We start from the raw sequence: 18,370 nt of genomic DNA, 5'->3' as shown, positions 1-18,370 counted from the left end.
TAGATAAGAGTTTTACATCGTCTGAGATTACCAATGCATGCATGAGGCACAGAGCTCAGGGAAACATCTCTTAATAATCACCTATCAAAACTGCCTATGGTCGGAAAGTTTCCTTCTTTTGATAAGGTATTAATAATGCTTATTTAAACCAAGCGCTACCTGTTAGCAGCCTGCATCACAGCGGCGCAAATATCCTTGCCCCATGGTCACCTCACGCGGCGACAGCGGGAACCAGAATGACTTCACTTGGGCTTTTCCCAGCATTCATACTTAGCCATCGCATTTTTGCACGCTTGAAAATTTTCACTTTTCATTTAATCGCGAAAAATAATTATCGTCACTTTAAAATCTCATCCTTTAAACTTTTAGCCAAGGAGGCTATAATTGATAAAGACTGAATTATATTTGAAGACAAGGGAAGAAATTCTGGGCGGGCTCATTGGCCTTCACTCTTTAATGCCAGGCCAATCATTTTAATCATTAGGTGAAGTCTATGTCTCATAGTTAATGATTTCATATTAAACCAGTGAATTGAATGTAAAAATGTTTCCCAGGTTTCACACCAGGTGATACTTCCGAATAGCAGTGGCAGTTCAAAACACAACTGGTTTTTCACCATCAGGACATGTTCTCCCTCCTCTGTCGAGATTTGCACATGTACATCTTTCAATTGCCACCCATCTTTTGCCAATTTCAATCGACCAGTTTTTGCTCAAAGCTTGAGAGCTTATATGTACTAATATGTAGTGGGAAAAAATATGTTCAGTTTTCATCATGACTTGTAAACTTCAGCCATTCTAATAAGTTTTTTCTAGGGTTTAAATTAATCCTTTAGTAATCGATTGTTTTGTATGCATTTTAGGTCAGAGTAATATTTGTGAACCCTACTCACCAAGAGATGCTGCCATGTCCATACTTCCTGGAAGGGAACTGCAAGTTCAGCGATGACAAATGCCGTTACTCACATGGTGAAGTGGTCAAGCTGTCGTCCTTGAGAGAATTCAAGTCAGTTGAAAACTTTCTTTCATTTTTATCATAAGGAAAATACAAGGGAAGATTTCCATTTTAGAATCTATTGTTACATACATATATGTACATATCTTAGTATGTGAGAAGTGAATATTTTATTCATATTGCCAGCACCAGTACTGGCCATGGACTGTTTTCACATGCTTTGTCATCGTGAAATTATTTAAGACTGCACTCTCATCCATAAAGCACACTTCAGTAAACCATTCATAACTGCAGGCGTGTTACTTATTCTACTTTGCATGGCTGCATGGGTAATGAAGACTGCAATTTTCACTGGATACTAATCAAATAATTAAGTACTAAATTTCAGTAACACACTCTCAATTGTCATTATCATAAGTGCTGACAGCCAGTGTGATTTTGGACAGTAAATAAGAGATATTTTATCTCCATTTAAAAAATCACTTAAAAGCGCCAGCACAAAGGCAATGAAAGCAGTCAGCACGTGAAGGTGTGTATTGAAAGCATCGAAGCCAACTGACAGTGGCAGACGAGGCACCGTATCAATACCTTCATTTGTTTACATTGAATCCAAAAACAAAAACTAGTGCAAAACTAGTGCCAGTATCAGGATCGTAGATGGTAATTGTGCGCCCATGCTTAACAATGTTTTGCCACCGTACACCATGCCATGATAGGTTGCTCTTGTGATTGCCTCCTCTATTTTATCCTTGGATTTGTTTATTCAAGTGGGAATATATATTTTAATGAAGCAATTATTTTCATCCATTCATTATTACCATTATATTTGCAAAGAAATTATTGAAGTGTATTTGCAAAGAAATTATTGAAGCTTAGAGTGTACCCCTCAGTGGATGTGTGAAAGTATTATTTAATGAAAATATCTTTGAGGTAGGGTTGACATGTTCACTGGTAATGGGTGTTACAAATTCTTTCGGTCTGTGCTACAAATAGCTAAAAATTATTTTGATAGCGATAATGCTAATAGAGAGTGTGTTTACTGAAATTTACGACATACTTTATTATTTTTAGTGGTATCCAGTGAAAACTGTAGCATTCATTTCTCATATCACCATGCAAAGTTGAATAAGCAACATGTCTCTTTTTATGAAAAGTTCACTGAAGTGTGCTTTAGACATTAGTTTCCTGTCTTAAATAATTTCTATTAATGTGTATTTTCCTGGTGGACTTAAGTGTCTTTTAGTAAGCATTTGATAGCGAGGAATTTTTAGCCTTATATGCTTTATATCTTTCAATTAATACTGAAAGATATGAGACCATAGGTATTGCTATTATGCATAAAATACTATGTATTCCCTTCTCGGGAATTGATAATAATGGGTTAAGGAAGTTGTTGACTTATGATTGATCAATGATGATCTGAATAAAAAGGGAATCCTGATTAAGTTCTATGTTTTGATTATGGAATGAACTCTAAGTTACTGAGTAGTATGTATTAGCTCTTGATGTAGTAAATGAATTAGTCTCAGGATCATAGTTGGTGAGAGTTTTTTAAATTCTAAAGGCCTGTTTACACGACACATAAGCCCGTAGGAGTGAATGTCTGATTGCATGAATTATGGTTTTTGTTGGACTGGAACAGAGCGTGTGTGAATGAATGAATCAAATTAGAATAGGTTATATTTTTTGTTCAAGCATTTGTAGAAGTTGGGTAGTTTTTCTGTGCATTTTCACATTCATTCTCGTGCCCATGCATTTAGACATTAACTTGCACAAGAAATGCTCTGTGTAAACTTGCCTCCATATTTGTTTTATTGTTGAGCATTTCCTTAGTAATGATGGTTGATAATTGAAATATTGGAATTCAAAATTATTACTATCTAAACTTTCATCCTTGGAAGAATTCATGTATTCAATCTGCCATTAAAACTCCAAATCTTTGTGTGTCATTTATGCCTGTTCATTATTTTCATCTAATATTCCAGTGGTAATAAAATGTACTATGTTAAATAGGTACTTTACCACTACTTGAATTGTTAAAATTTTTATTCCTCTTACAGGGAGCCTGACTTCTCTCAAATTGCTGTCGGATCCCGAGTCCTGGCAAAGCGGTCTGATGGCCTATGGCATCGAGCACGCGTTACTAACAGTCCCACTGACAATAGTTACGCTAGCAGAGATAGCCAAGTGTCGGGAGATGGAGGATGGGTCGTTAAGTTTGAATCAAGTGGAAAGATCACAGAAACCAACCTAGCTGATCTATTGCCACTTGGTGAGTGCATGCAATGTAGGGCTTGTAATTTTCTTGCTACATAGTATTTTCTATCACTGTTCCTCATTGAATATGTGATCCATCTTTGCAACTAGCATTGACAGCAGGCTAAAAACTGCAAAAAGCTTGCAAATCTAAGGGCCTCGTTTTAAAATGCTTGGGTTAGCGTTAACCAGAGTGTGATACAGACATAATGTTAATTTGAGAAAGGTTGAAAGTTACTGATAAGCAATGTAGTCTACAACAATGGACAGTTAGACTAGTGGATTAGATGGAAATAATTTGTCAACCTCAGCTTCCATACTTTGCAAAACTTGAAGTACACATTATTAAACTGGCTCATATTATTCTAAAATTATGGCTTTGTTACTCTAATTATTTTTATCAATGCAGTTTTGGTCATTGAATGTGATACAATTTTAAAATCTGCTGTAATTTTGTTTCTGATAGAGGACTTAGATTTGACATCTAGCTCAAGTGATGACAGTGAAGAGGATGAAGAAGAAGTGTACATCAATGAAGACCTTGTTCAGAGGAGCTTGCTGACGACACCTCAAGAAGGTGCTCTTGGTGCATGGGAAAAGCATACAAAGGTATTACATATTACATATCTATTACTGGAGTGAAGGTTTGCTACCACAGCACTGACAATTTCATATGATATGATTTGAAGCTCGCGGCTGAGCTTAAAGCCACTGAGTGCGTCCACCGGGTTGCGGATGGTGGGTCGACCTTTAGATATAAGCTGCGAGATAAGCGAGTTCTCTCGTCGAATAAGCAGTCGTGGACAAAAAGCGGCGGTATTCTGAGGGGGTATTGGGCTACCCTTGGGTAAGGTAGACCATTTAAAAGATACCGTGACTTGGCAACTGAGGGCCGCCAACAATTATGCCTCTCATCATCCGGGGGAGAGGGCAGCAGCTCTTCTTCACATGTGCGAAGGTGGAGACCATACTGGTCGGTAAAGCGACACACATTCCACTACGGGCGTGGTAACATTTACTTTAACGGCTGTAGTACTGCGATGTGGAAGGCAAGGGGAAACCACCACATTATCATCCCGAGGAGTCACAGCTACTCCACTCAATTTATATAATGACATGATGGAATTCTCTCGGGTAAAATATTCCGGAGGTAAACTAGTCCCCCATTTGGATCTCTGGGCGGGGACTACTCTCGAGGGTACATCGGTCAAACGAGATAGAATGTTACGGATAGGAACATGGAACGTCAGATGACTTCGTACCTGCGGTAAGCTAGAGAACTTGAAGGTGGAGATGCGAAGAATGAACCTCGATGTATTAGGCATCAGCGAAATGAAGTGGCCCCAGGAAGGAGACTAGAGACAGAGAAGGAGAGGAGAAGGAGTGGAAGCTACAGAATGTTACACACGGGATCGCTAAATGGTAATGCTGGAGTAGGCATAATGCTTAGAAAGAGCGCCGGGATGCGTGTTAAAAGCTACCTGCAGTTTAATGAAAGGATAGTAATGGTGAAGATAGATACTAAACCCGTAGCTACTGTAGTGGTACAGGTTTACATGCCTACATCAGATTATGAAGACGAAGAAGTAGAAGATGTCTACCAAGATATAGCGGAAGTTATCAAGCAGGTAAGAGGGGAAGAAAATCTTATTATTTTAGGTGACTGGAACGCCGTCATCGGCGAAGGTCAAGACGGAATAATAACTGGGAAATATGGGTTGGGTAACCGAAATGAAAGAGGAGAAAGGCTACTTGAATTCTGCACGGAGTACAGGCTAGTGGTTGCCAACACTTTATTCAAAAATCCCCTGCGAAGAAGATACACGTGGAAGATGCCAGGAGACCGTAGAAGATTCCAAATCGACTACACTCTAGTGAAACAAAGATTCAGGAACCAGGTGAAGGACTGCAAAAGTTATCCAGGGGCAGATATCGATAGTGACCATAATTTAGTTATGATGAAATGCCACCTTAAATTTAAAAAGTTGAAGAAAGCCGTGAAAAACATATGGCAGGTTGAAAAATTGAGGGAGGTTCAGCATCAACTGGCTTTTAAAGAGGCTGTAGAAAATAAAATAGGGGAGGATACGACCAACAAACCAATGGAAGAGAGTTGGAAAACCATTAGAAGTGGTCTGCAGGCGGCAGCTGAGGAAGTTCTTGGTAAAAGAAGAGTCGTTATGAAAAAACCATGGATCACGCAGGAAGTATTAGATCTCATTGAAGAAAGAAGAAAATACAAGGCTGCGAAAACAGAGGAAGGACAGAATCGTTCCAAGGGAATAAGGAACAAAATATGTCGTAAAGCGCGGAAGGCTAGAGAAACGTGGATGAAAAGTATTTGTGAAGACGTGCAAAACAATCTTAAGCATGGAAAAATAGAGGCCGCCTATAGGATAGTGAGGAACCACTTTAAGGAAATATAAGGAAGGTAAGATGTAATACCCTTAGGGACAAAAACGGAGAGCTAATGATTGAAAACGAAGAAAAAGGGAGGTGATGGAAGGAATATCTGGAAGATTTGTACAAAGGAAGCAGCCTCAGAACGAATGCTATCGAAAACGAGAAGGAAGTGGATGCCGATGACATGGGAGCCCCAATTTTAAGATCAGAATTTGATGCGTCTGTAAGAGACCTCTGGATAAATAAAGCGTCTGGCATTGATGACATTCCTGCAGAACTAATTAAAAATTCAGGAGAGAAGACGTTGAACCAGCTGTACAAAATCATTAGTGAAATGTATTCGACAGGTGAGATACCAAAGGACTTCGAGAGGAACATTATAATCCCTATTCCTAAGAAGAAAAGAGCGGAGAAGTGCGAAGATTTTAGGACCATAAGCCTTACTACACATGCGTCGAAGATACTGACAAGGATCATCTATAGAAGAATAGAACGAAAAGCAGAAGAGTACTTGGATGAGGACCAATTTGGATTCAGAAAAAACAAAGGCACAAGGGAAGCAATATTGGCCCTAAGACTGCTCATAGAGAAGAGAATGGAAAAGAACAAGCCAACATTCGTTGCGTTTGTGGACTTAGAGAAAGCATTTGACAACGTGGATTGGAGCACAATGCTTGGAATCCTAAAGGAAATTGGGGTTCTTTGTAATGACAGAAGAATCATCCACAGTTAATACAAAAACCAAGTAGCCGTTGTGACGTTACGTCGTAAAATCTGGTTGATTTTTCACGTAAGTCCAGACAAGGGAAATACTCCAACCGTCGGTCACATGCTGGATCAGGGTAAGACTCCACAAACAAGAAAAACAGCTCACAAGAAAAAGGTAGCCAAAAACAATTTACGAGTTATTACCGTACGATATCTATTCAAAGTAGAGTATTCAAAAAATCAGAAGTATTACAGAAAACAATGATAGTAAATTCATGATCCCAAGGAAACATTACCAGCAGAAAATTGCTCTAAAAATCTCATGGCTCACAAGACATGTGACTCCCAGCAGGTCTCGACCAGAAAGAGGGCTTGCCTATGCAAGGCGAGACAGCATTTGAGGGGAGGGCTTCTTCCAGGGAGTGGAGGGGTAGCCAGGCGAATTCAACAACCGCCCACTGATGCGTCACTGCCCCTGCAGAAACGGCCGCTCCACAAAACACCATTCCCTGGTTTTGAGACAACAGCCAGCACCCAGAATTTTCCCCTCAACTTCTGGGTTGAGACATCAGAGGAATCGTTCATTGGAACACATGGAGGGGAAGGAGATACTGGGGTGAGGTGTTGGAGGGAGAGAGAGTTTGTGATAGGACAATGGTAAAACTTCTCACTCCAAGTGCAATACTAAGGCCTTAGCACCGATTTCCCCTTGCTTGCCAAGGAGAAGTATTTCTCCGCAGTAGTCCTATATAAGTCTTGCATTGCAGGTAGGTTGGTTCGGGGTTGGTTCGGGGTTGTTTCGGGGCTGTTTCAGAGGCTGATTCCAGAGGCTGAGTTTCCAGAGGCAGGGTTTTCAGAGACAGGATTTTCCAGAGACAGGATTTTGCAGAGACAGGATTTTGCTACAGGCCTTTTGCGCGAAAAATCCTTTGCGCGAAAAAACCTTAGCGCGAAAAGTTCTTGGCGGGAGAAGTTCTGCGGATAAGTTCGGAGGAAGTTCGAAGAATTTCTGGGGGGGGGGGTACCAGAAATTTTTGGGGGGGGGGGACACTAAAAAATGCCACATCCTCTGTGGGAAAATGACCACAAAAATTGCTTGAACTTGTGGACAAAGACACGTCCACCAAGAACTGATTAATGCCTAGAAAACTTATCGAGGCATCACAGGTCCACTGGTTTTCACTGGATGAACCCCCACTGTTTAACCCCCATGAATTTCACAAAAACCATTATTCAGTGGTTAGAATTGAACTGAATATAAAAAGTTTATTGATTGAGACAATAGTATTCAAGAAATATCACTCAAAAATAGTTTTGACAAGAACATACATTTTTATCACTCTGTAAATAATAACCTCAGAAGTGATGTTTGGAATTCAACAGAATTCTTAAGTGAGTAACATGACATAATTACAAGAGTGAGACAAGAAATATTGCTGAATTGATATAGAGTAGATTAATTAGTATTACATAGCAAGAAAATGAAATTAATAATCAATATGTCATAATGTGATGCTTGTTTCGGTGAACAGTGAATCAAAATTACAAATAATTATCATCAGCGACCAGAAGGAACTGGGAAGATTTTTATTGGTATAACACCAGGATATCTTTACCAAACTCAAATGTTCCTTTTCTCATCAGAGATATTTTGTGGTTTTTTTAAAACCAAGTAAAGCAATACAATAACCAACCACTTAGTAAATGGGCAAAATTGGGTTGGTGAAGCAGTTGGGTTCATCAGAACCCTGGGTTGTCCCATTAGTTGGGTTCAACCACCTTATCAAAAATCAACGATTGACAAAAATGGGTTTTAACTTCTACCCAAAATTCATATTGCAACCCAAGAGAAAGTTAGGGTCGACCAACAAAATATATACCCCATATTATATAATCATTAAGTACAAGTTTATTCAAAAATACGGTTATTCACTAAATAATTATTAGTTATCAAAATACCAGCAAAAATATTCAGCATAATATGTGTCTCACTTAATTAATATACATTGGCATTAGTATTTCTCCCATTTAAACCCTCCATGTTTGTAAATATTATCAGTCCATAATTAATTATCAATAAAGAATCCTCCAAAATTCAACAAGATTACGTAAATGACAAATAGATTGCACTAAATTCCTCGATTTTCCAATAATTATTAATATTTACAAGGCATATGGTATTCATGTCAGCTATTGAACAAGTACTGACTAAATTTAATCAAGATGTGTATATATATCTCTCAGTATTAATTAAACAAGTCAAAAAAGAATCATAGGCGATGCTAACAAAATGAGAACTGCATATTGCATCAACAAAAGAAATCACTCTAAATTTCACTCTTCAATTAACAATAGAAATGAGAGCTACATGCTGGTTGCGACAAGATGAAAGTTCATACTTGTCGGGCGATGAAGGTCGCAACTCAACGCCAAAGCCACACTAAAACACAGTAGGCAGTCTTAAGATCAGCTGATCAATTCAATCACTCAGCCATCGATAGAATATTGAACACTGCAAAATCACGACACTTATCACTGTCCAGAATTGTGAGAATGTCCATAAAGTCTTGGTGGAGGAAAGGTGACACAAAACACAATTGAATCTTAATAACTGGGGCCACCTCCACAGCTTATCTGGAAACGAGCCATCTCGGGGATTTCCCCCCAAGTTAATCTCCCGTCCTCTCCCTCCAAGCACCCATAATTCCTCCACCTTACCCCATCTCACAATCACAGAAGACCAACACTAAATTACATGAGTGAATTAAGCAGATGAGAATAAGCAAGTACAATACAATATTTCAGAACAATTTCAATTACAAGCATAGAAATAGACTTATTATTCATTAATCAAAACAATATTATTAGGAATCAATAGAAATACAACACCGAAATCAAGCATCAAATAGTATTTGAGAGAGCAAACATTAGCATTCATTGAAAAAAAAAAAGAATAAAAAAAAAATCAATGATATTTCTCTCCTTTTAATTACTGGAATTAGCAATGCCACCATGATATGCCTTTAAATGAGAAACATGACAAATTTTCTCTTTCCCAGGAGAAACTTCGAGAATAACTGTTACAGGAGAGAGATACTTTTTAAGGACGAAAGGTCCTTTCCACAGAGGTTCCAGTTTTGCCATTTTCTGTTCACCTTTAGAACTGACAGGATGGTTTTTGCAGAGAACAAGATCTCCCACACAGAAAGTGATTTGGGAGTGAGATTTATTATAGGATTCTTTATACCTGTTTCTGGCCTTTTTTAAATTAGCAATAACATGATTCAGGCAGGCTTGTCTGTCATTATCGCTGAGATCATTCTCGAATAAAGATTTTGGAATGTCCCACTGATTAATTAAAGGATGCTTAAGTTCTCTGCCGAAAATTATTTTGGCAGGAGAATAACCACTGCTCTCATGAGAGGCAGTGTTCAAGGCAAAATTTAAGTCAGCAAGCATAGAGTCCCACATATGGTGAGCATTATTGCACAAAATAGCAAGTGCAGATTTTAGATTTCTATGCAATCTCTCTACCTGATTAGAACAGGGATAGTATGGAGAAACAAAAATTTGCTTAACCCCCAGTTGCAAACACATCTCCTTAACGGCATGAGATTTGAAAACTTGTGCATTATCAGAAACCAAATATTTTGGAAAACCGAATTTTGGAAACACTCTTTGAGTGAGTATTGAAACAACCGAACCGGCCGTAGCCTTGCGAACTGGCTCAAGAAAACAAAACTTAGAAAATCCATCAATAAGAGAAAGTACATATTGGTGTCCACCTTTAGTCAGAGGTAAAGGACCCACAAAGTCAATATAAAGTCTTTCCCAAACTTCAGAAGGATTGTGCGACGATAGCATGCCAGGAGGTGGAGCATTTCTGGGTTTACAAGTTTGACACAGATGGCATTTTCTGACCATGTCATAAACCTCTCTTTTCATATCCTTCCACCAAAAGTGTCTGCTAATCTTATCATAAGTTTTAGCCATGCCCAAGTGAGCAGACATACTAGAGCAGTGAAAATATTGAAAAATCATAGGCCTCAAGACCGTAGGCAAAACAGCTCTTCCTCGCTTAATTTTAGAATTCCCATAACATAATAGCTGTCCCTTCAGAAAATAGTTTTTGTCGTTCAAGGAATTATTATTAATCTGATTGAAAATATCCTTTAGAACGAGATCAGTTTCTTGGTGTTTTCGAATGTCGACAAATGACAAAGGCAATTTATGTAACACACAAGAATAAGGAACAGCTGACTCCTTATGAGTGTTAGATTCCACATCTAAATGACTATTTGTAGATGAGGATGGCTCAATGCGAGAAAGACAATCTGCGACAGAATTAGATGCTCCTCGAACATGATGCACAGTGAATTTATAAGAGGATAATTTAAGAACCATCCTGCCTAGTTTGCCCAACTGCTTAGGATGAGAGAAAAGCCATGTCAAGGCACCATTATCAGTGTACAAGTGAAATGGTTTTACTTGTAAGTAAACACTGAATTTTTGAATTCCAAAATGAATTGCGTGACACTCCAATTCATAAGAAGAAAATTTACGTTCATGTTCCAAGAGTGCCTTACTAGCGAAAGCCACAGGGACAAAATCACCATTTACTTTGTGATTCAAAACGGCACCAACCGCCAAATTACTGGCATCGACAAATAAATGAAATTCCTCGTCAAATCGAGGGAAAGATAACACTGGTGGATTGGTGAGAGCTTTCTTCAACTGGCAGAAAGCCTCATTTTCAACGGCTGTCCATTGAAAAGGAACATTTTTACGTTTCAAGCGATTCAGTGGCATAGAAATTTCAGAATACCTTGGAATAAACTTGCAGTAAAACCCACAAAGTCCAATGAATCTGGCCACTTCCTTCACATTTCTGGGAACTGGGAATTGTTCAATTGGTCTCACTCTCTCAGGATCAACTTGCAAGGTTCCATTTGTGATGAGATGGCCCAGAAAAGTGAGTGATTCCACACCAAGCTTAACCTTGTCCTCGCACACCGTCAAACCGGCACTGCGTAGTTTGTTGAGGACAGCATTAACATGAGATACATGGTCTTCAGCAGACTTGGAATAGATACACAAGTCATCAATATATGGATAGACACATGAATATTTCAAATCGCCCAATACTTCATTAATGAGACGAGTGAATATTTGAGGAGAATTTACAAAACCAAATGGCAATCTATTATACTGGTACACTCCGAACGGCGTCACAAAAGCAGTTAATTTCTTAGAATTCTCAGATAATGGTATTTGATGAAAGGCAGAATTGAGATCAAGAACAGTGAAATATTTAGCATCAGCAAGATATTGGAATGCATGTTCAACAGAAGGTGTTGGATAACCGTCTGATTTAACAACTTTGTTCAACTTACGGTAATCAACCACTAATCTTTCAGATCCATCCTTTTTAGGCACTAGAAAAGCTGGCGAACACCAGTTTGAATTGGAAACCTCAATCACTTTCTTATCAAGTAAAGATTGGATGTGCTTCTTCATTAAATTAGCCTTTGGAGGTGACAACGAATAAGGATGGGATCGAATCGGAGTTGAATCTAGCAGTTCAATTTCGTATGTCATAACAGATGTGACCCCCAATTCTTGAGAAATCACATCAGGAAATTTTGACAATAAGCCCTTCAACTTATCACACAACGTGATTTCAGTGGACGACAGAACATGTGATTCGGACGAGTTACTAACTGGCGCCGATTTAAACGCTTCGCAATTGTCCGTAAAAGAAAAAAGAGAATTCGGGGCAATTTCAAAACTGACGTTCGCCGGACGAATGATCATCTTTGAATTACAAATGAAATCCACACCCAGTAACACGGGAAACGGGATTTTAGCTAGATAAAACACGTGGTTCCAAGAAAACTTGCCTATTTGAACCTTGAGTGAGACAGAGGAATTAATATGAAAAGGCTGCCCCGACACAGTGATTAAATCGACGTCAACATTCTTACGAATAACCTTACTCCGGCAACATTTCAGAGAAGCAAAGAAATCTTCATCACACAGTGAAACTGAACACCCAGTGTCAATTAAAGCCTGGCATGGCATAGAATGAAGATTAATAGATAATATTGGCAATCGAGTCGAACACTTGTCACGGACGCTCATCAAACTCACGGCAGGCTGAGTAAATCGTCGTCTTTTGCGACACACGTTCACTTTGTGGCCAGGTTTATGACAGTAAGAACAATTAATAGGAAAAGAAACTTCCCTAGGCGCACTGGAAGAGGCAACAGAAGACGGATTCCTAGAGATACGATGGAAAGTGTTGGAATATTCAGCACAGTCCATTAAATGTTTAGAAGCCTGCGTGATAACAGAGTCCAATTCTACAAATGTGTTAGGCTGATTTGAGAACATAATTGCAGATTTTGTTAAAGGATTTAACCCTTGAATAATGAGTCGCACAATAGAAGACTCGGAATACTGCAAACCCAGCACCTGAGTGGCATTACGCACAGAACACACGAAATCGTGGGGCGTTTCGCGAGGGAACTGAAATCTTTTAACTTTCGTAGTGATCAAACGATCAAACTCTCTGTCACTAACAATTCTAGCCCAAACTTTTTCTGTGATTTCAGACCATGCGAGATTCAAGTTTAACATAGACAACCAAAAATGACGAGAGCTGGCAGGTAGTTTAGATACTACAAGGTACAATAACGTTGACAGAGGAACCAAGGACAAAGAAACGATTTCATTAACTTTTAACATGAAATTAAACCAATTCTCACTGTTTGACACTTCAAATGGCGGAAAATCACTGAGTAATTGTTTGACAATCACTAACCCTTCAGAAACTGGCAATGTCTGAGAAGCAGACATTTCGTGAGAGACGTGAACATCACAGCTTTCCTCGTGCGTTGGGCGAGGTGGAACAACTTCTAAAGAAGATTCCCGTTCATTATTAGAAACTTCACTTCCTACGGACACATTAGCCGTACCCCTGGCCTTACGATCCTCGCCCGTGGTTAAATAAGTTTTTTCGTACGGGTTGTCAATACCTCCAGGCATTTTGAAAAGTGAAGTGACGACAACGAGAAAAAGAGAGAGAAAGAGCGAGATTTAAAACTATCTATCTCTGCTGGAAGAGTCCAATCACCAAAAATAGTGCGAGAATAACTAGCTGCTATCCAAACTATCAAGAACATTACGAGCATTACGAACATTAATGTCAAATGGCATATGACCACGAGGAAAAGTCGGCAACACTAGTCACGTAATCCCACACGAACCAAAAAGCACTTAATGGAACATAAAATAACTCACTTTTAAGAGGAGAAACAACCAGAAACTGCAAAAAGTGGAGAAATAGTGGAGAAATGTCACCATTGTCCAGCACTCGGGAGACCTCGACGAAAGGACAGGAAATCGAACCTCAACTCTGCTACCAAAATGTGACGTTACGTCGTAAAATCTGGTTGATTTTTCACGTAAGTCCAGACAAGGGAAATACTCCAACCGTCGGTCACATGCTGGATCAGGGTAAGACTCCACAAACAAGAAAAACAGCTCACAAGAAAAAGGTAGCCAAAAACAATTTACGAGTTATTACCGTACGATATCTATTCAAAGTAGAGTATTCAAAAAATCAGAAGTATTACAGAAAACAATGATAGTAAATTCATGATCCCAAGGAAACATTACCAGCAGAAAATTGCTCTAAAAATCTCATGGCTCACAAGACATGTGACTCCCAGCAGGTCTCGACCAGAAAGAGGGCTTGCCTATGCAAGGCGAGACAGCATTTGAGGGGAGGGCTTCTTCCAGGGAGTGGAGGGGTAGCCAGGCGAATTCAACAACCGCCCACTGATGCGTCACTGCCCCTGCAGAAACGGCCGCTCCACAAAACACCATTCCCTGGTTTTGAGACAACAGCCAGCACCCAGAATTTTCCCCTCAACTTCTGGGTTGAGACATCAGAGGAATCGTTCATTGGAACACATGGAGGGGAAGGAGATACTGGGGTGAGGTGTTGGAGGGAGAGAGAGTTTGTGATAGGACAATGGTAAAACTTCTCACTCCAAGTGCAATACTAAGGCCTTAGCACCGATTTCCCCTTGCTTGCCAAGGAGAAGTATTTCTCCGCAGTAGTCCTATATAAGTCTTGCATTGCAGGTAGGTTGGTTCGGGGTTGGTTCGGGGTTGTTTCGGGGCTGTTTCAGAGGCTGATTCCAGAGGCTGAGTTTCCAGAGGCAGGGTTTTCAGAGACAGGATTTTCCAGAGACAGGATTTTGCAGAGACAGGATTTTGCTACAGGCCTTTTGCGCGAAAAATCCTTTGCGCGAAAAAACCTTAGCGCGAAAAGTTCTTGGCGGGAGAAGTTCTGCGGATAAGTTCGGAGGAAGTTCGAAGAATTTCTGGGGGGGGGGTACCAGAAATTTTTGGGGGGGGGGGACACTAAAAAATGCCACACCGTGATAAAATCAGGGCCCAGCTGTGAAGAAGCAAGAATTAAGAAAGGAGTGCGACAAGGCTGTTCATTGTCACCCGTAATTTTCAACGTTTACATTGAAAAAGCCATTAATGAAATCAAAGAAAAGGAATTGGGAGTGAATATCCATGGAGAAAAAATAAGCATGCTAAGATTTGCCAATGACATAGCTGTTATAGCAGAAACAGCGGCGGGTTTGAAAAATATTCTGGTTAATATGGGTAGGGTAGTGGGTAGATATCAACTGAAAATAAGCACGAAGAAAACCAAGATATTATAGTATGCAGCAGAAGAGAAGAAGTCAAGACCAACATTAAAATAGGGAGGCAAAAACTGATAGACTGGGATGAATTCTGTTATTTGGGAAGCAAGATAACTAGTGACGGGAGAAGCAAGAAAGAAATTATCAGCAGAATAGCCCAGGCGAAGAGAGCATTCCACCAAAAGAGAGACCTGCTTACAGCGGTAAACTTAAATATGGAAGTAAAGAAACAATTTATAAGAACCTACATCTGGAGTATGCTCCTATATGGAAGTGAGGCATGGACAATGACCGCAGCGGAGAAAGCAAGGATAGAGGCCTTTGAAATGTGGTGCTACAGAAGAATGATGAAAATCAAATGGAGTTAGTAACGAGGAAGTCCTAAGAAGGGTAGGAGAGAAGAGAAGCCTCATGAAAACCTTAATAAGAAGACGGAACAACCTTATAGGCCACATCTTGAGAAATGATGGCCTGATGAAGACAATCGTTGAAGGACAAGTGGAAGGCAAGAATGGAAAAGGAAGACCTCGAACAAAATATATAGAACAAGCAAAGAGAGATGTGAAAGAGAAGAAATGCGTAGGTGTGAAAAGATTAGCTGATAGGAGAACTGAGTGGAGAGCTGCGTCAAACCAATCCTAGGATTGTTGACCAGTGATGATGATGATGATGATCTGAAGAATACATATTTTCCAATGAAAGTGTATAGAAAATTAAAAATTTGGGTCATTTGACTTACACTTGATGGCTGTCAAAAGATCTTAGAAATGGCTCCAAATTAGGACTACGTAATTTTTCACTGAAATAGTTCAAAGATGAGTAAAAACTAAAAACAATACCTTTCCCTATTAATGAAGTTTTTAACAGTCGTTTTGGAGAATAATGCTTTCTTGAGATGTGTGCCTCATAAGCTGCTATCTAAGCCAAAATAATTGTTGTAAATGATAAAAATAGCTTTAGCTGACTGTCATCTGAAACTTAGTTAACTCCTGAACATCTGATCCAATTATACAAGACTGACCCGCGCGAAAAACCGTTGATCCAAGATATGGATAGAATTTTATAAGTATTTTCTAGTTTTTAATTCATTGTAAATAAGTTGGCCTTTGAGAATCCAGCTTCTTACATACCATGGTTGTTATTGGTAATTAGGGAGAATAATTGCAATAAGATAGGTAGAGAAGGAAAAATAGTACTGGAAGATATTAATTACCACATCTCTGACAATATGTTATATACATTGTGAGATTTCTCTCAAGCTCTTTGGCATTAAATTCAGGAATGGCATGTAATTTTATTGTTCAAGATGTGACTTTGTGTGAACCATTGATTTTTGAGAGTAGTCATTTGTTAAATCAAGATAAGGGGGCAGGGTGTCTGAAGGAGACCAAGTAACATCTGGGGAAACATGGATTTATGTGAATTGTGAAGCTTTTTATACCTAAATCCTTTTACTGCAAGCCGGATAATACATGTATTAGCCCTCATTTAGTATGTGAAAACTGTCACCGGCCGAACAGTTAAGGATAACATTGTTTTTTCCTTACAAAAAAATTCTTAACCACCGTAATTCTGCCAATATTTCAAGTACCTGACACACCGTCAGCATTCAATAAATCCAGATGTAATAAGTAATATTAAGTGCAAGAAATAGTAAGTTTGGCACATGGTACCTTAGTAGGTAGAGCGCTTACCTGCTAACAGAGTGGTCCTGAGTTCAAGCCCTCGGATATCCCCGAACTAAAATCCTTGAAGTGCAAGGTGGCCCTAGGAAAGGAACGGAACCCACTACCTACCTTGAATGAATGAAATTCACTTGCTAGTGGCTTAGTTCAAGGTGAAATCTACCCTAACCTATCCTAACCAACCTTTGGGGATGTATCACGAAGTGAGTGAAATAGTTAAACATTGGAAATATTTCAAACTTCCTGAAAATTTAGGTCTTGGGCAATCCCTCTTCAATTGGGCTGGCTGCAACTGGGTCCCTCCTATCCTTATTTGTTATTCCAATGATGAATGGGTAAGGGAAATTGTGTCAGAAACTTTTAACTCAAAAGTGTTTTGGAATGTAAGTGTGGAAGGTTGTCTTAAGCTTTGCTGAGGGCTATATGCCATTTAATCAACTGATTAAAAAAAAGAGCTACTCAAATTTTGAGATTTTAAAGTTATTTAAATTTGAAGATTTTCATTTGATGAATGAAAATTTCTACCGTCTTGATGTTGTTGATGCTTGTTTTCCTGCAGGGTATTGGATCACTTCTCATGAGTAAGATGGGCTACGTTGTGGGCACTGGTCTCGGCAAGAGGGGTGAGGGTCGGCTGGAGCCCGTTCCAGCGGTTGTTCTTCCGACTGGAAAGTCCCTAGGTTGGTGCTTACTGTCATCAAGCCAGTGCATAAATATTTATATTTCAGCTATCAAAGCTGTTTATTTATCGAAATAACACTAATTAATCTATGCAAGAAATTGCAAGGTCACAAAAGCGCATTATGGAATTTTACTTCAGAGTCCTGACTGAAAATTTTACTCAAAGCATCATATCACTCACAGTTTCTGCTCTAATTGTGCATGTTTGCAATTAATGACAATGATAAATATAAATATTATTATTATAATTACTATAAATCCTGAAACTATAAATTTGAAGCAGGTGGAAGGGTTCTATCGAAATATGAAGGACATAAAACAACATTATCAGAAAATTTGGAATGTTTGGATGATGGGTGTCTACTGGTGCTTCAATGGTTTACTCGGAGGACACAGAAATGCCCTAGAAGGGATTAAGCAAGGGCTGTGCCATGATGACTGAGAAACCACGGAGTGAAAACTGTTATTGAATGTTTGGTTCCTCGTGCCCTGTGCACACCTGTTCACTGTATATGTATGTGTTGTCATATGTCGCTGTATATATGCCGTTGGTTTAAATGTATGTTCTACATCAACTTTGTTCACCATGTGGGTGGTATTTTTTTTACCTAAATATGTGTTATCGATATTGGTCGAGTTTATGATTTGCACCATAACTGTCGGTGGTATGACCTTTTGTCTGTCATTTTAGAATTATTTTTTTACCTTTTGAATTTACCTTTTAGTTTTTATCATCTGATTTGTGTTCTGTAAAACTTTGCTGTTAAATACTGTACGCAAGTATGTTATATGTATATCATCCCTAATATTGCTGCCTATAAATAGGCATAATGATATGTTCCATACTTGTATAAAACTAGCAGCAAATAAAAATATTATACTATTATCATATTACATATAAGTATTAATGAATCAGAAATGCTAAAATAACAGCTACTTTGTGAAAACTTTCCT

General features: G+C 39.0%; 1 protein-coding gene across 1 annotated transcript in view; it reads left to right on the top strand.

Annotated features, from left to right (window-relative positions):
• The window catches only part of LOC124165541 (zinc finger CCCH-type with G patch domain-containing protein), a 28,691-nt gene that overhangs the window by 3,119 nt on the left and 7,202 nt on the right, over positions 1-18,370 (top strand). The window contains exons 5-8 of the mRNA XM_046542989.1: positions 863-1,005; positions 3,015-3,226; positions 3,677-3,819; positions 17,295-17,415. Coding sequence (XP_046398945.1) covers positions 863-1,005; positions 3,015-3,226; positions 3,677-3,819; positions 17,295-17,415 — 619 coding nt within the window. The remainder of the gene's footprint in view (positions 1-862; positions 1,006-3,014; positions 3,227-3,676; positions 3,820-17,294; positions 17,416-18,370) is intronic.

Source organism: Ischnura elegans, chromosome 9 (assembly GCF_921293095.1).
Source record: "Ischnura elegans chromosome 9, ioIscEleg1.1, whole genome shotgun sequence".
Classification (NCBI taxonomy): domain Eukaryota; kingdom Metazoa; phylum Arthropoda; class Insecta; order Odonata; family Coenagrionidae; genus Ischnura; species Ischnura elegans.
The sequence above is the reverse complement of the archived record's forward strand: the minus strand, read 5'-3'. Positions and strand labels throughout refer to the sequence as shown.